General features: G+C 41.4%; 1 protein-coding gene across 1 annotated transcript in view; it reads right to left on the minus strand.

Moving 5' to 3' along the window:
• LOC136426933 (uncharacterized) overlaps nucleotides 1–22958 on the minus strand; it is a 70931-nt gene extending 47973 nt beyond the window's left edge. Inside the window, exons 1-57 of the mRNA XM_066415653.1 lie at nucleotides 22903–22958; nucleotides 22721–22785; nucleotides 22124–22272; nucleotides 21873–21982; nucleotides 21687–21751; nucleotides 21411–21556; nucleotides 20682–21236; nucleotides 20336–20445; nucleotides 20154–20218; nucleotides 19563–19711; nucleotides 19312–19421; nucleotides 17937–18001; nucleotides 17661–17806; nucleotides 16932–17486; nucleotides 16591–16700; nucleotides 16409–16473; nucleotides 15811–15959; nucleotides 15560–15669; nucleotides 15374–15438; nucleotides 15095–15240; nucleotides 14366–14920; nucleotides 14025–14134; nucleotides 13843–13907; nucleotides 13245–13393; nucleotides 12994–13103; nucleotides 12808–12872; nucleotides 12529–12674; nucleotides 11800–12354; nucleotides 11458–11567; nucleotides 11276–11340; nucleotides 9985–10133; nucleotides 9734–9843; nucleotides 9548–9612; nucleotides 9268–9413; nucleotides 8539–9093; nucleotides 8195–8304; nucleotides 8013–8077; nucleotides 7513–7661; nucleotides 7262–7371; nucleotides 7076–7140; nucleotides 6803–6948; nucleotides 6073–6627; nucleotides 5726–5835; nucleotides 5479–5543; nucleotides 5155–5303; nucleotides 4892–5001; nucleotides 4686–4750; nucleotides 4417–4562; nucleotides 3673–4227; nucleotides 3210–3319; nucleotides 3003–3067; nucleotides 2366–2514; nucleotides 2118–2227; nucleotides 1907–1971; nucleotides 1378–1523; nucleotides 855–1021; nucleotides 145–532 (exon numbers count right to left, since the gene is read on the minus strand). Coding sequence (XP_066271750.1) covers nucleotides 145–532; nucleotides 855–1021; nucleotides 1378–1523; nucleotides 1907–1971; nucleotides 2118–2227; nucleotides 2366–2514; nucleotides 3003–3067; nucleotides 3210–3319; nucleotides 3673–4227; nucleotides 4417–4562; nucleotides 4686–4750; nucleotides 4892–5001; nucleotides 5155–5303; nucleotides 5479–5543; nucleotides 5726–5835; nucleotides 6073–6627; nucleotides 6803–6948; nucleotides 7076–7140; nucleotides 7262–7371; nucleotides 7513–7661; nucleotides 8013–8077; nucleotides 8195–8304; nucleotides 8539–9093; nucleotides 9268–9413; nucleotides 9548–9612; nucleotides 9734–9843; nucleotides 9985–10133; nucleotides 11276–11340; nucleotides 11458–11567; nucleotides 11800–12354; nucleotides 12529–12674; nucleotides 12808–12872; nucleotides 12994–13103; nucleotides 13245–13393; nucleotides 13843–13907; nucleotides 14025–14134; nucleotides 14366–14920; nucleotides 15095–15240; nucleotides 15374–15438; nucleotides 15560–15669; nucleotides 15811–15959; nucleotides 16409–16473; nucleotides 16591–16700; nucleotides 16932–17486; nucleotides 17661–17806; nucleotides 17937–18001; nucleotides 19312–19421; nucleotides 19563–19711; nucleotides 20154–20218; nucleotides 20336–20445; nucleotides 20682–21236; nucleotides 21411–21556; nucleotides 21687–21751; nucleotides 21873–21982; nucleotides 22124–22211 — 9364 coding nt within the window. The 5' untranslated portion in view covers nucleotides 22212–22272; nucleotides 22721–22785; nucleotides 22903–22958. The remainder of the gene's footprint in view (nucleotides 1–144; nucleotides 533–854; nucleotides 1022–1377; nucleotides 1524–1906; nucleotides 1972–2117; nucleotides 2228–2365; nucleotides 2515–3002; nucleotides 3068–3209; nucleotides 3320–3672; nucleotides 4228–4416; nucleotides 4563–4685; nucleotides 4751–4891; nucleotides 5002–5154; nucleotides 5304–5478; nucleotides 5544–5725; nucleotides 5836–6072; nucleotides 6628–6802; nucleotides 6949–7075; nucleotides 7141–7261; nucleotides 7372–7512; nucleotides 7662–8012; nucleotides 8078–8194; nucleotides 8305–8538; nucleotides 9094–9267; nucleotides 9414–9547; nucleotides 9613–9733; nucleotides 9844–9984; nucleotides 10134–11275; nucleotides 11341–11457; nucleotides 11568–11799; nucleotides 12355–12528; nucleotides 12675–12807; nucleotides 12873–12993; nucleotides 13104–13244; nucleotides 13394–13842; nucleotides 13908–14024; nucleotides 14135–14365; nucleotides 14921–15094; nucleotides 15241–15373; nucleotides 15439–15559; nucleotides 15670–15810; nucleotides 15960–16408; nucleotides 16474–16590; nucleotides 16701–16931; nucleotides 17487–17660; nucleotides 17807–17936; nucleotides 18002–19311; nucleotides 19422–19562; nucleotides 19712–20153; nucleotides 20219–20335; nucleotides 20446–20681; nucleotides 21237–21410; nucleotides 21557–21686; nucleotides 21752–21872; nucleotides 21983–22123; nucleotides 22273–22720; nucleotides 22786–22902) is intronic.
• Between the last annotated feature and the right edge of the window lie 16 nt (nucleotides 22959–22974).

The raw sequence follows: 22974 nt of genomic DNA on the forward strand, positions 1-22974 counted from the left end.
TCTATATAGTGTACATAAGCAACAAGCTAGAATAGATTGTTGGCTGATAAAATAGTTAACAGCAATACGTGTCGAATTGTATAGCATAAGGCTACGATGGTAACGGAAATATAAAACATATCAAACGAAAGGCTTCATACATACCGCTGCATACAGATGTTAACAAAGAGTTTCGGACATCGTCAAGAAGATTGAAGTTATCAACGACTCCTAGCGTCTCGTTGGTGCTGGCAATGTCCGTCAGTTGACCTATGTCATAATTGCCCACACCAACAGCATAGAGCACAATACCAGTCTGCCGAGTCTCAAGGGCTGCTTGGTCAACGCTATCAGAGGACTGTCCATCCGTAACAACAATTGCTACGTGAGGTACATTTTTACGTGCACCATTGCTTTGTAGGAAACCTTGCCTTCGTAGCCTTGTCAGCGCTTTTCCGGTCCTAGTGCCTCCTCTCAGGTATCTAATATCTTCGATTCCGAGAAGGAGGTCATCTAAGGTACTGAACGCATCCAACGCAAACTCCTGCCTAACCTGCTCAAGTAAGACAAATACATTGATATAGGTTACAGATTGAAATCGAAATGCAGTCGATAACGAACTGCCATTAACATTAATTCGCCAGATTACATAAATCCACCACTTTGAAAAACAGTGCGTTTGAGAGATCTCTAGATCTAGTGCAGCACACCCCAAGGTACTAGGTATGTACAGTTTAGATATACAGAAGCGCATTATACTGGGGGACGTTGGGTTGGAGATATTTTTGATGCATCTTTTCAGGATGGTGGAATTATGAACCCTGGTGAAATTATGTTAGGAGACGTTACATACTGGAAAGAAGGCGTGTACGTACCGATGAGCTATACTGCATCACACCAACTTGAGTGTTTGACGGCCCGAGCAGATACCCCTTAACAGTCTTTTTCACAAAATCCTTCATCTTGTTGAAGTTGGATGATCCCACACTACTAGACCCATCCAGCAAGAAAATTATGTCTATGGGATTTCCACAGGCAAGAGCTAAGGGAAAACAAAGCAAACGTGTTAGTGTATTATTTCTGTCAACAACCTCATGGTAGGACTGATAAAAAGAACTTTCGTAAATGATATATAAAAACAACTCAAACTCTACAACTGGATAAAATTCGATGGTTTAATTCTGGATCTCCGAATTTTATCCAGTTGTAGAGACTAAATTGTCTTTAAATATTGTTTACTTGGATGTCTAATCTTCATAAATGTTTCGTAAATGATATTTAAAATTTTGGTATATTTTGTGTGTCTAGCTTGATAATTGTTTTAACAAGTTAACATGGTATTAAGCGCCAGTAGGCCTTTCTTTGCATGTTTTGGTATATAAAACGCATTGGCTGTACCCTGTTCACCAGAGGAGAAGAAAGTTGTGTCAACAGTGATTCCACTAAGAGATCCTGTAGCCACGGCGACGGAGACAGTAGAGGTAACGGAGGCCACCGTTGAAGCAGTCACAGTGATTTGGATTATCACTATAATCTGCAACTCGCTGTTAAAAAAGATACAAACAACAACAGGTTACACCGACAGCGTTTGTATAGAAATAGACATTGAAAATTATATGGCGTTAACTCTTGATCTTTTATTGTTTTATTGCGCTACTGAAATGCCATTCAGGATTATGCCTTCTTACAGTGGAGTCCATCAGACTGTATTCAGAGCTTTATGAATCTTTACTAGTTTATATTGTAGTATAGTATGATAGATCATTATTATTTTATTACTTTAAATGCCATTGGGCCAATCATATGCAACGGAAAATGCTCTTTTTCGTATCAAGGGCATTACCATGTTTGTAAATCGAAAAGTGCCAAATTCAAATACGAACTATTAAGTGCAATAGCAGCAAAATAAAACGGACATGTTACTTACATTGCTCTAACTTCGGCGACAGTTACAGAGACCACACCAGAAGAGGATGACAAGGTAGATAACATCTATGGGATGTAAAAGAAGATTGTGGTCGACATTGTCATGCAAATACACCATTTGACCCTGCTGTATGATGAAAATCTATAGATGCACATGTAAGCCATTGTAATATTTCAAAAGACATTTGAGACATAATGAAAAGCAAACATACCGAATTTTCAATTCTCGTCTTGAAAGTGGCATATTCCGTGGAGTCCACATTGACCAGAGCTGCAGTGAATGTTTCCTCAACCTTGACTGAGACCGTCGTCACCGTTGTTTCTGTAAACGATGAATCAATCATATTTTAGTCATTTTCTAAAAAGAATTTGCTATGTCTGTATAGAAACGAACAAAAGTCAACTGTTTTTCAATTTCGTTTAGAATCAAATCTAATTGTCCGGCTTAGAGATTACCTACCTTCTTGAATGAAAACAGCAGAGGCTGCATCGACAGTCAGACTGCCTATTGAGCCAGTAGAAACCACCGCGCTAAACGCAGTCTTCATTGTCTGTTCTGCAAACTTTTGCGTATTGAAGATCAAAACAACTTTCACCGTATTTCCAGCCCTGAGAAGACAAATACAGTTAAAAGATTTCAGTTCTCTGATATATTTAAATGATTTCAAAGATTTCTCATTTGATTTCTCAAATAACTGGAGCCAAAATTTAATCCCTATATCCAATTCCTGCGACAGAAAACGAAAGAAAGGAAAATCGGTATACCTAATTATGTCCTTCTCAGTATAGTGCACTACTTTTTCCTGCCATGTCCATCTGTTCGTATTACGCCATCAATAAACTGGTACTGTATAACCTAGTATCACCGGTTGTGACCGTAATTGCAATAGTTTGACTTCCTCGTTGGCTTCTATTGAATGAAGAAGCCGCTTTCCACTTAATACTATTAAGTACATCCGTTAAAAATGTATAATCACGTTTTGAAAGTGCGTGATGCTCGAAAATACGGCAGACAACATTGACAACAATCCTCAATGGGATCTCTATGTCTCTCATATGACAACAAAGAAATCCAATACCACACCAATATAACTTACGCCGGCTGAAATCCTATGACAGAAACGCGTTGAAACCCAACTACCGACACAAGCTGACTGTGAATCTGTAACAAAAAGATAGCATTGAACGCAGTACTAAGTAATCATCATATCAACGTTCACCAATCTCTCAACAGATGCACGTTAGAAATATAAAGCTACCTGCTATACAATCCATTAACGGACAATTGCTATAATACAATTTACCTCTGTTTTTACTGTAGCTGCCAGAGTCTTGAATTCAACAGAGCCAGGATTACGAAGAACCACCGTAAACTGGCTGGTGAGAGTAAGCGACGCAAAGACTGGTGGAGTGACTGCAACGAAAATTTATGACATAACATCAGTTTCCAAGGTGTAACACTAGTAAAAAGGACATAAAAACTCTTTCAGGCAATATGTACAATCTGCAACCACACACGCAACCCAAGTTTAAGAGTGATGAGAAATAACTGTAGGTGGGTGAAAAAAATGTTATGGATATATTATGACCGTGTGTGATCGTAAAATATTAATCTAGATTATGTAAAAAAAAGTCGTGGCTACCCATTAAGCTACTTTAAAGATACATATGGCACCGGCGTTGTAAAAAAAACTTCTCGGCATTACAACGTGTTACTAACGTTTTTGTACCAAGCTAATAAAAAAAAGTTATGTAAACTGTACGTACTATCGCAAATCCCCGTAAGCAGTGTATTCCTTAGGCTGTCCAATAGGTTGAAGTTTTCAGCCACTGCCAGAGTCTTGTTGTTACTTGCAATCTGCTCAAGTTGATCCATATCGTAGCCAGATACACCTATGGCATATAAAGTAATGCCCTTTTGCTGTGCTTCTAACGCTGGCTGCTCGACCTCGTCAGAGGACACGCCGTCTGTTAAAACGATGACAATCTTCGGGATTCCAAGACGAGCACCGTCGGATTCACCGAACCCGTATGTGGTTACGTATCGGATGGCCCTTCCAGTCAGTGTTCCACCGCTCATATAGTTAACGTTGTCAATTGCTGCGGATAAACTTTCCTTTGTTTGGAATGAATTCATGGAAAATTCCTGCCTAGTCCTTGTACTATATTGAATGACGCCGACCTGAGTTGCTGAAGGTCCAATGTCAAAGCCTTCAACTGTCTTAAGAGTAAACTGTTTAACCTTCTCAAAATTCACAGCACCAACACTCCCTGATCCATCCAGAAGGAAAATGACGTCAAGTGGGTTACGACAGACTATTGCTAAAAAGTAACAAAAAAAACATATCAAGGTCAGTCGAATTGTCAAGAATATGAAGAAATTCTAAGAAAACATTCACTTGCAATATAACAAAAAATACATATATTACTTTAAGAAACCAGACGTAAAAAAACATCGTGTCCAAAACAACTCAAGTATCAAGATAGAATGCAGAAAAAATAAGGTCTTACCAGCTTCTCCAGAAACGAAGGAGGTTGAATCCACAGTAATCGAGCCAAGCGATCCAGATGATACAGCCGTGGAAACGGTTGTTATTACAGTAGTTGATGACGTTTCGGTAACCGTTAGGGAAACTGAGACCAAGATATTGAGGCCGCTAAAAAGAAAAGTTATGAAATCAACACATCAGCTATTTTTAATTTTGCAAATCTCATTTGACACCGTACACTTCAAACACAAGGAGTAAACGATGAAACGGGAATTTGGACTTGATACTTACGACGACCGAAATCCAGTAACCTGTACTGCTGAGACGCCAGAAACATTGCTAAAAACAGTTAACATCTGAAAAAAGCAAATTCAAAAACAGTCAATATATTAGACAGAGTGCAGCTGAAAAAGTGCTATCAACTAATTCGTAACGACGACAACGAAAAAAGTTATCAAATCTACCACGGGCATAGTTTATACACGGCCCTTCCTTACCTGCGTCTCTATGCGCGACTTTAACGTAGCAAATGCTTGACTCTCTACGTTGAGAAGATCAGCGGTGAAGGTCTCTTGCACTACTAGTGCCACAGTCACCACCGATGTTGCTGCAAAGAAAGGAAGAAGAAAAAACATAACTTCTATACTTCTATGCTTAACTGACAAAAGACAAGGTGATTACAACAGCATTTAATGATGAACACATTTAAAGAAGAAAAAAGAATAAGCAATGTTAGTTAGCCGAAAAAGGGTATACTCACTTTCTTCCACGAAAGCAGCTGAACTTGCGACCACAGTAATTGAACCCAAAGTCCCTGTTTGTACTGCTGCGACAAATGTTTGCTTCATTGTGACTGCAGCGAACTGAGAGACAGCTACGGCTATCACCACTTTTAGCTGGTTCGCAGGCCTACAGAATCATAATCAGAGAAGACATTAGGTTCATGCGGACCATGGCTAAAAATTAGGTTGTGCATTGAGTTGCTGAAAACAAATTCATTGTCCTCAGGGATCTAACATTAAGTTAATTCAAAATTCTGAATTTGTGTTGCTAAAATATATTTAGTTCAACCATCAATACTCACGCTGGTTGGAAGCCGACTATCGAAACGCTTTGGACTCCCACAACAGACACAAGTACACTTGAAATCTATAGGAAAGATCAAGTAGCAAAAATTAAGCATAAACGTCTCATAGATTGTTAAAGGGTATTTGTTTTGTTTTGACCTGTACTTAGCCAAGTGTGGCAGAAATGTGCAATAAAGGTCTTCATTCATTCATTCATTCATATAAAACAATTTAGAACCTTAAGAGTGACTGTTATTGAAATACCTCTGTTCTAAGACTGGTGGAGAGGGTCGTAAACGCGGCCGATCCCGGATCCCTCAGATCAGCAGTGAATGGCATGTTCACCATCACAGATGTAAAAACAGGTACGGAAGCTGCAAAACAAACACGACTTGAAGAATTCTCTTCACAAACATGAATAAAGGCATAACCATGTACAGGCATTTCGTTCTTTGTTTATTTACGATATTTTGCTTGAAGCCAAATTCACGAAGACGGTAACATGGACTCCAATCTGTTGGTCAATATGGATCTTGTTTAAGTGTAATTAATATTGATAAGAAAGAACTATATCAATGAGGAAAGATCAGATGTGTGCAACAGAGCCTCACCATCACACACTCCAGTCAGCAGCGTGTTCCGGAGATTATCTAACAGATTGAAGTTGTCCACCAATGCCAGCGTGTTGTTGTTACTGGCAATTTGTTCCAACTGATCTGCGTCATATCCGGAAACGCCGATAGCATAGACCGTAATTCCCTTTTGTTGTGCTTCCAAGGCAGGTGCAGCAACTGCGTCGTAGGAAACACCGTCAGTTACGACGATGACAACCTTCGGCACACCCGGTCGAGCTCCATCAGATTTGCCAAAGCCGTACGTCGTCACATAGCGAATGGCCTTTCCAGTCAGAGTCCCTCCTCTCATGTACTGCACATCGTCTATCGCAGTAGATAATGTCTCCTTTGTGAGGAAAGAGTTCATGGAAAATTCTTGTCTGACCCTTGTGCTGTACTGAATGACCCCTACTTGAGTTGCCGAAGCACCAATGTCGAATCCACTGATTGCTTTCTTGGTGAACTGTTTGACTTTTTCAAAATTGGTGGCCCCCACACTTCCTGATCCGTCCAGGAGAAAGATGATGTCGAGTGGGTTTCGGCAAAGAGTGGCTGCAAACAAGGAGACACGTTGTCAAAGATACGCAACAACTGTACTACACAATACCAGCACAATACTGACACAAATATATCAATTGATATAGTTAAATGCAGTAAAAACTTGCTAAAAATGCTTACCACTTTACAAAAAAAAAGATATTATATAAGCCGTAACTAATGGCCTTACCTGCTTCTCCAGAAACAAACGATGTCGAGTCCACGGTGATCGAGCCAAGCGATCCAGATGATACAGCCGTGGAAACGGTTGTAATCACAGTAGTTGAGGATGTCACCGTAACCGTCAGAGAGACCGAGACCAAAATATTAAGGCCGCTGAAAAGACATTGAAGAAAAACTTAGCAAGTCTCACGGCCAATTACCGAAAATTACAAACCTTATCAATCAATTTACATTCAGAATAATAGAACCGCGGTGTTACGAGTGCCAGAAATTTACTTACGAAGATCTAAATCCGGTGACCTGTACCGCCGAGACGCCCGTTACGCTGCTAAAAACAGTTAACATCTGGAAAGCAAATAACACCAACAGTCAATATATCAGCTTAGCAAACGTACTATCAATGGACTCGTAACAATAACAAAAGAAACAATTCAATATGACATCATCTTAAACAACTCTGTCTCACCTGAGTTTCTATACGCGTCTTTAGCGTGGCAAATGCTTGACTCTCCACGTTAAGAAGATCAGCGGTGAAGGTCTCTTGTACTACTAGTGACACAGCCACCACAGTTGTTGCTGCAAAGAAAAGAAAGACGACATGACATCATTCACTTCTTTACTAAACCGGCAAAGCAGTAGGATACACACAAGGGTTTTCCAAGATCCTCCAACCGAACAGCAAAGCAAGGATTGTATGCTAAAGAAGACTTTACTCACATTCTTCTACAAAAGCAGCTGAACTTGCGACCACAGTTATGGAACCCAAACTCCCTGTTTGTACCGCTGCGACAAATGTTTGCTTCATCGTGACTGCGGCGAACTGGGAGACAGCTACGGCTATCACCACTTTGAGCTGGTTGGCAGGTCTGCAAAACAAAGAAGAATTTAACTCCAACTACTAACTCTAAAATACTAATTCTACCAGTATCACTCCCATGTTCCGCTCTGCCTGGTCCAGCTATGTCCTTCTTTTCAGTCGAGATTCGAGACGTTCTAGTCCAGGCCGGAGGCTAGCCCACCATAGTCTTGGGCCTCCCATCCTTATTTCGGCCCTGATGGGGCATTATGGTTTCATTTCCCTGAGATTAAGATTACTCCTTTTTGGTTGCACATTGAAATTGTACATCTCGAAACATATTCATTTGAAACTCCTTTTGCTTAGCAATATGAAATCCAGTCATTTTTAAAGCAAACTTATTTCAACCATAGATACTCACGCTGGTTGGAAGCCGACGATCGAAACGCTCTGGACTCCCACAACAGACACAAGTACACTTGTAATCTATAAAACAGATCATATACTCAAATTAGGTAACCACTCATTCAAAACTACAAGTTAAAGCACATGTGACATCCTTCTTAAACTCTTAAGTATGACAAAACTATGCTATTGACATACCTCTGTTCTCAGACTCGTAGATAGGGTCGTAAACGCAACCGATGCCGTGTTCCTCAGATCAGCAGTGAACGGCATGTTCACCGTCACAGATGTAAAAACAGGTACGGAAGCTGCAAGTAAAATGGAAACGACTTGTAGAATTCTCTTAACTGACATACTGAAAGACATTTGATTTTTGTTGGTTGACGACACTTTGCTCAAAGCAACAATCAGGAAAACATCAACCTGGTCTCCGGGTTTGTTGGTCAACAAGCATATCATGTAAGTTTCAATGTAAGATCAATATCAATACAAGATGAACAATATCAAAGACGACAGATAAGATGTGTGCAGCAGAGCCTCACCATCACACACTCCAGTCAGCAGCGTGTTCCGGAGATTATCTAACAGATTAAAGTTGTCCACCAATGCCAGCGTGTTGTTGTTGCTGGCAATTTGTTCCAACTGATCTGCGTCATATCCGAAAACGCCAATAGCATAGACCGTAATTCCCTTTTGTTGTGCTTCCAAGGCAGGTGCAGCAACTGCGTCGTAGGACACACCGTCAGTTACGACGATGACAACCTTCGGCACACCCGGTCGAGCTCCATCAGATTTGCCAAAGCCGAACGTCGTCACATAGCGAATGGCCTTTCCAGTCAGAGTCCCTCCTCTCATGTACTGCACATCGTCTATCGCAGTAGATAATGTTTCCTTTGTGAGGAAAGAGTTCATGGAAAATTCTTGTCTGACCCTTGTGCTGTACTGAATGACCCCTACTTGAGTTGCCGAAGCACCAATGTCAAATCCACTGATTGCTTTCTTGGTGAACTGTTTGACTTTTTCAAAATTGGTGGCCCCCACACTTCCTGATCCGTCCAGGAGAAAGATGATGTCGAGTGGGTTTCGGCAAAGAGTGGCTGCAAACAGTGAGACACGTTGTCAAAGATACGCAACAACTGTACTACACAATACCAGCACAATACTGACACAAATATATCAATTGATATAGTTAAATGCAGTAAAAACTTGCTAAAAATGCTTACCACTTTACAAAGAAAAGATATTATATAAGCCGTAACTAATGGCCTTACCTGCTTCTCCAGAAACAAACGATGTCGAGTCCACGGTGATCGAGCCAAGCGATCCAGATGATACAGCCGTGGAAACGGTTGTAATCACAGTAGTTGAGGATGTCACCGTAACCGTCAGAGAGACCGAGACCAAAATATTAAGGCCGCTGAAAAGACATTGCAGGAAAATCAAAAACTCAGGAAGTCTCACGGCCAATTACCGAAAATTACAAACCTTATCAATCAATTTACATTCAGAATAATAGAACTGCGGTGTTACGAGGGCCAGAAATTTACTTACGAAGATCTAAATCCGGTGACCTGTACCGCCGAGACGCCCGTTACGCTGCTAAATACAGTTAACATCTGGAAAGCAAATAACATCAACAGTCAATATATCAGCTTAGCAAACGTACTATTAATGGACTCGTAACAATAACAAAAGAAATAATTCAATATGACATCATCTTAAACAACTCTGTCTCACCTGAGTTTCTATGCGCGTCTTTAGCGTGACAAATGCTTGACTCTCCACGTTAAGAAGATCAGCGGTGAAGGTCTCTTGTACTACTAGTGACACAGCCACCACAGTTGTTGCTGCAAAGAAAAGAAAGACGACATGACATCATTCACTTCTTTACTAAACCGGCAAAGGAGTGGGATACACGCAAGGGTTTTCAAAGATCCTCCAAACGAACAGCAAAGCAAGGAATGTATGCTAAAGAAGACTTTACTCACATTCTTCTACAAAAGCAGCTGAACTTGCGACCACAGTTATGGAACCCAAACTCCCTGTTTGTACCGCTGCGACAAATGTTTGCTTCATCGTTACTGCGGCGAACTGAGAGACAGCTACGGCTATCACCACTTTGAGCTGGTTGGCAGGTCTGCAAAAGAAAGAAGAATTTAACTCCAACTGACGACCTCACACTGACACAAAAAATACTAATTTTACCAGTATCACTCCCATGTTCCGCTCTGCCTGGTCCAGCTATGTCCTTCTTTTCAGTCGAGATTCGAGACGTTCTAGTCCAGGCCGGAGGCCAGCCCACCATAGCCGTGGGCCTCTTATTATCTCCATGAAAAATGGAGATATAGTTTTGGGTGTGTCTGTGTGTGTGTGTTTGTCTGTTTGTTTGTCTGTTTGTGTTTCCGCACTACTGTAGTCAGCATAACTCAAGAACCTCTCGATGGATTACAATGATATTTGGTATGTGGGCAGGTGTTGTGAAGCCAAAGTTCAAGGTCGATTTTGGGCCCCCTGGTATGTGACCTTGGTACTGCAGCAGAACTTCAATTTTGTATCTTTTGACCTGGACGTGCTGTGGTCTTTATTTTTGGGTGGCAGATAGCTTGTGATGTAATAAAGAAGTGGTGTAGGTTTGGGCCCCCTAGCAGCTTCCTCTGGAACTGCAGGGGCGTTTTTGTGAAAATCTTCTAAGGAGAATAACTGAACAAAGGAACAACGGATTTCAATGATATTTAGTATGCAGGTAGCTTAGATAAAGATATAAACAATGAAGTGCAAATTATGCTAATTGGGACTTAATTTGCATAGCTAATGAGGAAAATCTATATTTGCAGTGTTTTCCATTATCGCACTCAAATACATGTAACGTAATGTAGTTTATGGAAAGTGGAGCATCAACAGATACTAATTATACAAATGAATTCCTAATTTTCATAATTAATGCAAAAACACCATAATTCATCTAATTGGAAAATTATAGGACTGTCAATATTGCATCATGTGTAAGTTAGAGTTTATGACCAAGCATATATTATGCAAATGTGTAAGTCATTTGCATGAACAGAATTGTTCATGGAGATATGAGGTCGTGGAACTCTTGTTCTTATTTCGGTCCTGATGGGGCATTATGGTTTCATTACCCTGAGATTGAGATTACTCCTTTTTGGTTGCACCTTGAAATTGTACATCTCGAAACAAATTCATTTGAAACTCCTTTTGCTTAGCAATATGAAATCCAGTCATTTTTAAAGCATACTTATTTCAACCATAGATACTCACGCTGGTTGAAAGCCGACGATCGAAACGCTCTGGACTCCCACAACAGACACAAGTACACTTGTAATCTATAAAACAGATCATATACTCAAATTAGGTAACCACTCATTCAAAACTACAAGTTAAAGCACATGTGACATCCTTCTTAAACTCTTAAGTATGACAAAACTATGCTATTGACATACCTCTGTTCTCAGACTCGTAGATAGGGTCGTAAACGCAACCGATGCCGGGTTCCTCAGATCAGCAGTGAACGGCATGTTCACCGTCACAGATGTAAAAACAGGTACGGAAGCTGCAAGTAAAATGGAAACGACTTGTAGAATTCTCTTTACTGACATACTGAAAGACACTTATTTTGTTGGTTGACGACACTTTGCTCAAAGCAACAATCAGGAAAACATCAACCTGGTCTCCGGGTTTGTTGGTCAACAAGCACATTATGTAAGTTTCAATGTAAGAGCAATATCAATAGAAGATGAACAATATCAATGACGACAGATAAGACGTGTGCAACAGAGCCTCACCATCACACACTCCAGTCAGCAGCGTGTTCCGGAGATTATCTAACAGATTGAAGTTGTCCACCAATGCCAGCGTGTTGTTGTTGCTGGCAATTTGTTCCAACTGGTCTGCGTCATATCCGGAAACGCCGATAGCATAGACCGTAATTCCCTTTTGTTGTGCTTCCAAGGCAGGTGCAGCAACTGCGTCGTAGGACACACCGTCAGTTACGACGATGACAACCTTCGGCACACCCGGTCGAGCTCCATCAGATTTGCCAAAGCCGTACGTCGTCACATAGCGAATGGCCTTTCCAGTAAGAGTCCCTCCTCTCATGTACTGCACATCATCGATCGCAGTAGATAATGTCTCCTTTGTGAGGAAAGAGTTCATGGAAAATTCTTGTCTGACCCTTGTGCTGTACTGAATGACCCCTACTTGAGTTGCCGAAGCACCAATGTCGAATCCACTGATTGCTTTCTTGGTGAACTGTTTGACTTTTTCAAAATTGGTGGCCCCCACACTTCCTGATCCGTCCAGGAGAAAGATGATGTCGAGTGGGTTTCGACAAAGAGTGGCTGCAAACAAGGAGACGCGTTGTCAAAGATACGCAACAACTGTACTGCACAATACCAGCACAATACTGACACAAATATATCAATTGATATAGTTAAATGCAGTAAAAACTTGCTAAAAGTGCTTACCACTTTACAAAGAAAAGATATTATATAAGCCGTAACTAATGGCCTTACCTGCTTCTCCAGAAACAAACGATGTCGAGTCCACGGTGATCGAGCCAAGCGATCCAGATGATACAGCCGTGGAAACGGTTGTAATCACAGTAGTTGAGGATGTCACCGTAACCGTCAGAGAGACCGAGACCAAAATATTAAGACCGCTGAAAAGACATTGCAGGAAAATCAAAAACTCAGCAAGTCTCACGACCAATTACCGAAAATACAAACCTTATCTATCAATTTACATTCAGAATAATAGAACTGCGGTGTTACGAGTGTTAGAAATTTACTTACGAAGATCTAAATCCGGTGACCTGTACCGCCGAGACGCCCGTTACGCTGCTAAAAACAGTTAACATCTGGAAAGAAAATAACAACAACAGTCAATATATCAGCTTAGCAAACGTATTATCAATGGACTCGTAACAATAACAAAAGAAGTAATTGCATATGACATCATCTTAAACAACTCTGTCTTACCTGAGTTTCTATGCGCGTCTTTAGCGTGACAAATGCTTGACTCTCCACGTTAAGAAGATCAGCGGTGAAGGTCTCTTGTACTACTAGTGACACAGCCACCACAGTTGTTGCTGCAAAGAAAAGAAATTCGACATGACATCATTTACTTCTTTACTTAACCGTCAAAGGAGTGGGATACACACAAGGGGTTTCCAAGATCCTCCAAACGAACAGCAAAGCAAGGATTGTATGCTGAAGAAGAGTTTACTCACATTCTTCTACAAAAGCAGCTGAACTTGCGACCACAGTTATGGAACCCAAACTCCCTGTTTGTACCGCTGCGACAAATGTTTGCTTCATCGTTACTGCGGCGAACTGAGAGACAGCTACGGCTATCACCACTTTGAGCTGGTTGGCAGGTCTGCAAAACAAAGAAGAATTTAACTCCAAACTGTCGACCTCACACTGACACAAAAAATACTAATTTTTCACAGTATCAGTCCCATGTCCCGCTCTGTCTCGCCCAGCTATGTCCTCCTTCACAGTCGAGATTCGAGACGTTCTAGTCCAGGCTAAAGGCCAGCCCACCTTAGTCCTGGGCCTCTCCCTCCTTATTTTGGCCCTTATGGGGCATCATTCTTTCGTTACCTTAAGATTGAGACTACTTCTTTTCGGTTGCACCTTGAACTTGTTATTGAGCGTATGTAGACACATAAAATCTACAATGCGTATGTAGACACATAAAATCTATATTATCGCCTGCCGAGAAAGGGTACATCTAGAAACAAATTCATTTGAAACCCCTTTGGCTTAGCAATATGAAATCCAGTCATTTTTAAAAACATATTCATTGCAACCATAGATACTCACGCTGGTTGGAAGCCGACGATCGAAACGCTCTGGACTCCCACAACAGACACAAGTACACTTGTAATCTATAAAACAGATCAAAATATCAAATTAGGACACAACTCATTAAAAGCTACAAGTTGAAGCACATGTGATATCCTTGTTAACATCTGAAGTATGACAAAACTATGCTATTGACATACCTCTGTTCTCAGACTCGTAGATAGGGTCGTAAACGCAACCGATGCCGGGTTCCTCAGATCAGCAGTGAACGGCATGTTCACCGTCACAGATGTAAAAACAGGTACGGAAGCTGCAAGTAAAATAGAAACGACTTGTAGAATTCTCTTTGCTAACATACAGAAAGACATTCAAGTTCATTTTGTTAACGATATTTTGCTCAATGCCACAATCATCAAAACATCAACATTGGCTCCAAGATTTTTGGTCAACAAGCATGTTATGTAAGTTTCAATGTAAGAGCAATATCAATAGAAAAACCATATTAAAGACGACAGATAAGATGTGTGCAACAGAACCTCACCATCACACACTCCAGTCAGCAGCGTGTTCCGGAGATTATCTAACAGATTGAAGTTGTCCACCAATGCCAGCGTGTTGTTGTTGCTGGCAATTTGTTCCAACTGATCTGCGTCATATCCGGAAACGCCGATAGCATAGACCGTAATTCCCTTTTGTTGTGCTTCCAAGGCAGGTGCAGCAACTGCGTCGTAGGAAACACCGTCAGTTACGACGATGACAACCTTCGGCACACCCGGTCGAGCTCCATCAGATTTGCCAAAGCCGTACGTCGTCACATAGCGAATGGCCTTTCCAGTCAGAGTCCCTCCTCTCATGTACTGCACATCATCGATCGCAGTAGATAATGTCTCCTTTGTGAGGAAAGAGTTCATGGAAAATTCTTGTCTGACCCTTGTGCTGTACTGAATGACCCCTACTTGAGTGGCCGAAGCACCAATGTCGAATCCACTGATTGCTTTCTTGGTGAACTGTTTGACTTTTTCGAAATTGGTGGCCCCCACACTTCCTGATCCGTCCAGGAGAAAGATGATGTCGAGTGGGTTTCGACAAAGAGTGGCTGCAAACAAGGAGACGCGTTGTCAAAGATACGCAACAACTGTACTGCACAATACCAGCACAATACTGACACAAATATATCAATTGATATAGTTAAATGCAGTAAAAACTTGCTAAAAGTGCTTACCACTTTACAAAGAAAAGATATTATATAAGCCGTAACTAATGGCCTTACCTGCTTCTCCAGAAACAAACGATGTCGAGTCCACGGTGATCGAGCCAAGCGATCCAGATGATACAGCCGTGGAAACGGTTGTAATCACAGTAGTTGAGGATGTCACCGTAACCGTCAGAGAGACCGAGACCAAAATATTAAGACCGCTGAAAAGACATTGCAGGAAAATCAAAAACTCAGCAAGTCTCACGACCAATTACCGAAAATACAAACCTTATCTATCAATTTACATTCAGAATAATAGAACTGCGGTGTTACGAGTGTTAGAAATTTACTTACGAAGATCTAAATCCGGTGACCTGTACCGCCGAGACGCCCGTTACGCTGCTAAAAACAGTTAACATCTGGAAAGAAAATAACAACAACAGTCAATATATCAGCTTAGCAAACGTATTATCAATGGACTCGTAACAATAACAAAAGAAGTAATTGCATATGACATCATCTTAAACAACTCTGTCTTACCTGAGTTTCTATGCGCGTCTTTAGCGTGACAAATGCTTGACTCTCCACGTTAAGAAGATCAGCGGTGAAGGTCTCTTGTACTACTAGTGACACAGCCACCACAGTTGTTGCTGCAAAGAAAAGAAATTCGACATGACATCATTTACTTCTTTACTCAACCGTCAAAGGAGTGGGATACACACAAGGGGTTTCCAAGATCCTCCAAACGAACAGCAAAGCAAGGATTGTATGCTGAAGAAGACTTTACTCACATTCTTCTACAAAAGCAGCTGAACTTGCGACCACAGTTATGGAACCCAAACTCCCTGTTTGTACCGCTGCGACAAATGTTTGCTTCATCGTTACTGCGGCGAACTGAGAGACAGCTACGGCTATCACCACTTTGAGCTGGTTGGCAGGTCTGCAAAACAAAGAAGAATTTAACTCCAAACTGTCGACCTCACACTGACACAAAAAATACTAATTTTTCACAGTATCAGTCCCATGTCCCGCTCTGTCTCGCCCAGCTATGTCCTCCTTCACAGTCGAGATTCGAGACGTTCTAGTCCAGGCTAAAGGCCAGCCCACCTTAGTCCTGGGCCTCTCCCTCCTTATTTTGGCCCTTATGGGGCATCATTCTTTCGTTACCTTAAGATTGAGACTACTTCTTTTCGGTTGCACCTTGAACTTGTTATTGAGCGTATGTAGACACATAAAATCTACAATGCGTATGTAGACACATAAAATCTATATTATCGCCTGCCGAGAAAGGGTACATCTAGAAACAAATTCATTTGAAACCCCTTTGGCTTAGCAATATGAAATCCAGTCATTTTTAAAAACATATTCATTGCAACCATAGATACTCACGCTGGTTGGAAGCCGACGATCGAAACGCTCTGGACTCCCACAACAGACACAAGTACACTTGTAATCTATAAAACAGATCAAAATATCAAATTAGGACACAACTCATTAAAAGCTACAAGTTGAAGCACATGTGATATCCTTGTTAACATCTGAAGTATGACAAAACTATGCTATTGACATACCTCTGTTCTCAGACTCGTAGATAGGGTCGTAAACGCAACCGATGCCGGGTTCCTCAGATCAGCAGTGAACGGCATGTTCACCGTCACAGATGTAAAAACAGGTACGGAAGCTGCAAGTAAAATAGAAACGACTTGTAGAATTCTCTTTGCTAACATACAGAAAGACATTCAAGTTCATTTTGTTAACGATATTTTGCTCAATGCCACAATCATCAAAACATCAACATTGGCTCCAAGATTTTTGGTCAACAAGCATGTTATGTAAGTTTCAATGTAAGAGCAATATCAATAGAAAAACCATATTAAAGACGACAGATAAGATGTGTGCAACAGAACCTCACCATCACACACTCCAGTCAGCAGCGTGTTCCGGAGATTATCTAACAGATTGAAGTTGTCCACCAATGCCAGCGTGTTGTTGTTGCTGGCAATTTGTTCCAACTGATCTGCGTCATATCCGGAAACGCCGATAGCATAGACCGTAATTCCCTTTTGTTGTGCTTCCAAGGCAGGTGCAGCAACTGCGTCGTAGGAAACACCGTCAGTTACGACGATGACAACCTTCGGAACACCCGGTCGAGCTCCATCAGATTTGCCAAAGCCGTACTTCGTCACATAGCGAATGGCCTTTCCAGTCAGAGTCCCTCCTCTCATGTACTGCACATCGTCTATCGCAGTAGATAATGTTTCCTTTGTGAGGAAAGAGTTCATGGAAAATTCTTGTCTGACCCTTGTGCTGTACTGAATGACCCCTACTTGAGTTGCCGAAGCACCAATGTCGAATCCACTGATTGCTTTCTTGGTGAACTGTTTGACTTTTTCGAAATTGGTGGCCCCCACACTTCCTGATCCGTCCAGGAGAAAGATGATGTCGAGTGGGTTTCGGCAAAGAGTGGCTGCAAACAAGGAGACACGTTGTCAAAGATACGCAACAACTGTACTACACAATACCAGCACAATACTGACACAAATATATCAATTGATATAGTTAAATGCAGTAAAAACTTGCTAAAAATGCTTACCACTTTACAAAGAAAAGATATTATATAAGCCGTAACTAATGGTCTAACCTGCTTCTCCAGAAACAAACGATGTCGAGTCCACGGTGATCGAGCCAAGCGATCCAGATGATACAGCCGTGGAAACGGTTGTAATCACAGTAGTTGAGGATGTCACCGTAACCGTCAGAGAGACCGAGACCAAAATATTAAGGCCGCTGAAAAGACATTGAAGGAAAATCAAAAGGCAGCAAGTCTCACGGCCAATTACCGAAAATACAAACCTTATCTATCAATTTACTGAGAATAATAGAACCACGGTGTTACGAGTGTTAGAAATTTACTTACGAAGATCTAAATCCGGTGACCTGTACCGCCGAGACGCCCGTTACGCTGCTAAATACAGTTAACAGCTGGAAAGCAAATATTGTTATATTATTTTATTATTATTTCTTTATTTCAGGCTCTCACTGGCCCATACGACATAGGGACAAACATGAAAAACAAAGATTATATACAACATTTTGAGACAAACTAACAATATTATGGCTATGTGTAGAGGCGGCTCCATAGGTTGGTGAAAAATGAGTTCTTGTAAAAAGAGTCGGACCTAAGTACGGACTGTATAATGGCATTACTAGAATTGAAAATCCTATGTACAAAGGAGTGGCACTGTTTACGCCATCTGGCGTCGAAGGTATCGGTATGATTACACACGAACATTTCACTTGCGCTGCAAGATCTTGGGAAACTCATAATTATACGGAAACAATTGTTGTAGGCAATTCGACATTTCGACAGAACACTCGAGCGAAAAGAATTCCATAACTGCGCCCCAAAGAGTTGGGAGCAGTGAGACGCGAATAGTGTTTTCTTAATAGTAGGTGAACAAAGGCAAAATTTTCGAATTATAGTATTTGCTCGACAATACAGGCCCCTTAGTTGGGCAAGGATACAGTCATCATCACTCAGTCTGTCATTAATAGCAATTCCAAGATATACAAATGATGTCACAAATCTCAGACACTCTCCATACAGTTTGATCGACGGGAGCGGATGTAAAAGTAGCAAACTAGCACTCGGGAGGTACATGCAGCATGTCTTGTTTACATTGAATAATACATCATTTTCTAAACCAAAGTCCTCACAAGTACTTACAAGTTTTTGCAGAGACTTAAGGCTAGGACATAACAAACACATGTCGTCAGCGTAAAAAAGATGGTTCACAAGACAGCCTCCTATATAGCAACCTACTTTAGTACAACTGAGTCTCGAGCTTAAATCATCTATATATGCATTGAATAGTAGCGGGGATAGCAGACTCCCTTGCCTTACCCCATTTAATACATAAAAGCAGGGAGACAAAACATTGTTCCATCTAATACACATTGTTTGGTTCTGGTACCAATAAACCAGAAACCTCACCAAATACACCGGGACCTTTCTGTCAAGGAGTTTTTTAAATAGGGTCCAATGGTTTACCCTGTCAAAAGCCTTGGAGGCGTCTAAAAAACAAGCAAAAACTGGAGAGCCGAGACCCCTGTAGTACTCAATTGTCTGTTTTAAAGTAAATACACACATGTCAAGACCATGACCACGTTTGAAACCGAACTGATATAACAACAGTCAATACATCAGCCTAGAAAACGTACTATCAATGGACTCATAACAATAACAAAAGAAGTAATTGCATATGACATCATCTTAAACAACTCTGTCTTACCTGAGTTTCTATGCGCGTCTTTAGCGTGGCAAATGCTTGACTCTCCACGTTAAGAAGATCAGCGGTGAAGGTCTCTTGTACTACTAGTGACACAGCCACCACAGTTGTTGCTGCAAAGAAAAGAAAGACGACATGACATCATTCACTTCTTTACTAAACCGGCAAAGAGGTGTGATACACGCAAAGGTTTTCCAAGATCCTCCAAACGAACAGCAAATCAAGGATTGTATGCTAAAGAAGACTTTACTCACATTCTTCTACAAAAGCAGCTGAACTTGCGACCACAGTTATGGAACCCAAACTCCCTGTTTGTACCGCTGCGACAAATGTTTGCTTCATCGTTACTGCGGCGAACTGAGAGACAGCTACGGCTATCACCACTTTGAGCTGGTTGGCAGGTCTGCAAAACAAAGAAGAATTTAACTCCAAACTGTCGACCTCACACTGACACAAAATTTTTTCACAGTATCAGTCCCATGTCCCGCTCTGTCTCGCCCAGCTATGTCCTCCTTCACAGTCGAGATTCGAGACGTTCAAGTCCAGGCTAAAGGCCAGCCCACCTTAGTCCTGGGCCTCTCCCTCCTTATTTCGGCCCTTATGGGGCATCATTCTGTCGTTACCTTAAGATTGAGACTACTTCTTTTCGGTTGCACCTTGAACTTGTTATTGAGCGTATGTAGACACATAAAATCTACAATGCGTATGCAGACACATAAAATCTATATTATCGCCAGCCGAGAAAAGTTACATCTAGAAACATATTCATTTGAAACCCCTTTGGCTTAGCAATATGAAATCCAGGCATTTTTAAAAACATATTCATTGCAACCATAGATACTCACGCTGGTTGGAAGCCGACGATCGAAACGCTCTGGACTCCCACAACAGACACAAGTACACTTGTAATCTATAAAACAGATCAAAATATCAAATTAGGACACTACTCATTAAAAGCTACAAGTTGAAGCACATGTGATATCCTTGTTAACATCTTAAGTATGATAAAACTATGCTATTGACATACCTCTGTTCTCAGACTCGTAGATAAGGTCGTAAACGCAACCGATGCTGGGTTCCTCAGATCAGCAGTGAACGGCATGTTCACCGTCACAGATGTAAAAACAGGTACGGAAGCTGCAAGTAAAATGGAAATGACTTGACAATGTAGAATTCTCTTTGCTAACATACAGAAAGACATTCAATTTTTTTTGTTAACGATATTTTGCTCAAAGCCACAATCATCAAAACATCAACATTGGCTCCGGGTTTTTTGGTCAACAAGCATGTTATGTAAGTTTCAATGTAAGAGCAATATCAATAGAAAAACCATATTAAAGACGACAGATAAGATGTGTGCAACAGAACCTCACCATCACACACTCCAGTCAGCAGCGTGTTCCGGAGATTATCCAACAGATTGAAGTTGTCCACCAATGCCAGCGTGTTGTTGTTGCTGGCAATTTGTTCCAACTGATCTGCGTCATATCCGGAAACGCCGATAGCATAGACCGTAATTCCCTTTTGTTGTGCTTCCAAGGCAGGTGCAGCAACTGCGTCGTAGGAAACACCGTCAGTTACGACGATGACAACCTTCGGCACACCCGGTCGAGCTCCATCAGATTTGCCAAAGCCGTACGTTGTCACATAGCGAATGGCCTTTCCAGTCAGAGTCCCTCCTCTCATGTACTGCACATCGTCTATCGCAGTAGATAATGTTTCCTTTGTGAGGAAAGAGTTCATGGAAAATTCTTGTCTGACCCTTGTGCTGTACTGAATGACCCCTACTTGAGTTGCCGAAGCACCAATGTCGAATCCACTGATTGCTTTCTTGGTGAACTGTTTGACTTTTTCGAAATTGGTGGCCCCCACACTTCCTGATCCGTCCAGGAGAAAGATGATGTCGAGTGGGTTTCGGCAAAGAGTGGCTGCAAACAAGGAGACACGTTGTCAAAGATACGCAACAACTGTACTACACAATACCAGCACAATACTGACACAAATATATCAATTGATATAGTTAAATGCAGTAAAAACTTGCTAGAAATGCTTACCACTTTACAAAGAAAAGATATTATATAAGCCGTAACTAATGGCCTAACCTGCTTCTCCAGAAACAAACGATGTCGAGTCCACGGTGATCGAGCCAAGCGATCCAGATGATACAGCCGTGGAAACGGTTGTAATCACAGTAGTTGAGGATGTCACCGTAACCGTCAGAGAGACCGAGACCAAAATATTAAGGCCGCTGAAAAGACATTGCAGGAAAATCAAAAGTCAGCAAGTCTCACGACCAATTACCGAAAATACAAACCTTATCTATCAATTTACTGAGAATAATAGAACCACGGTGTTACGAGTGTTAGAAATTTACTTACGAAGATCTAAATCCGGTGACCTGTACCGCCGAGACGCCCGTTACGCTGCTAAATACAGTTAACAGCTGGAAAGCAAATAACAACAACAGTCAATACATCAGCCTAGAAAACGTACTATCAATGGACTCATAACAATAACAAAAGAAATAATTGCACATGACATCATCTTAAACAACTCTGTCTTACCTGAGTTTCTATGCGCGTCTTTAGCGTGACAAATGCTTGACTCTCCACGTTAAGAAGATCAGCGGTGAAGGTCTCTTGTACTACTAGTGACACAGCCACCACAGTTGTTGCTGCAAAGAAAAGAAATTCGACATGACATCATTCACTTCTTTACTCAACCGTCAAAGGAGTGGGATACACACAAGGGGTTTCCAAGATCCTCCAAAGGAACAGCAAAGCAAGGATTGTATGCTGAAGAAGACTTTACTCACATTCTTCTACAAAAGCAGCTGAACTTGCGACCACAGTTATGGAACCCAAACTCCCTGTTTGTACCGCTGCGACAAATGTTTGCTTCATCGTTACTGCGGCGAACTGAGAGACAGCTACGGCTATCACCACTTTGAGCTGGTTGGCAGGTCTGCAAAACAAAGAAGAATTTAACTCCAAACTGTCGACCTCACACTGACACAAAAAATATTAATTTTACCAGTATCACTCCCATGTTCCGCTCTGCCTGGTCCAGCTATGTCCTTCTTCACAGTCGAGATTCGAGACGTTCTAGTCCAGGCTAAAGGCCAGCCCACCTTAGTCCTGGGCCTCTCCCTCCTTATTTCGGCCCTTATGGGGCATCATTCTTTCGTTACCTTAAGATTGAGACTACTTCTTTTCGGTTGCACCTTGAACTTGTTATTGAGCGTATGTAGACACATAAAATCTACAATGCGTATGTAGACACATAAAATCTATATTATCGCCAGCCGAGAAAAGGTACATCTAGAAACAAATTCATTTGAAACCCCTTTGGCTTAGCAATATGAAATCCAGTCATTTTTAAAAACATATTCATTGCAACCATAGATACTCACGCTGGTTGGAAGCCGACGATCGAAACGCTCTGGACTCCCACAACAGACACAAGTACACTTGTAATCTATAAAACAGATCAAAATATCAAATTAGGACACTACTCATTAAAAGCTACAAGTTGAAGCACATGTGATATCCTTGTTAACATCTGAAGTATGACAAAACTATGCTATTGACATACCTCTGTTCTCAGACTCGTAGATAGGGTCGTAAACGCAACCGATGCTGGGTTCCTCAGATCAGCAGTGAACGG

This window comes from Branchiostoma lanceolatum, chromosome 2, assembly GCF_035083965.1.
Source record: "Branchiostoma lanceolatum isolate klBraLanc5 chromosome 2, klBraLanc5.hap2, whole genome shotgun sequence".
Classification (NCBI taxonomy): domain Eukaryota; kingdom Metazoa; phylum Chordata; class Leptocardii; order Amphioxiformes; family Branchiostomatidae; genus Branchiostoma; species Branchiostoma lanceolatum.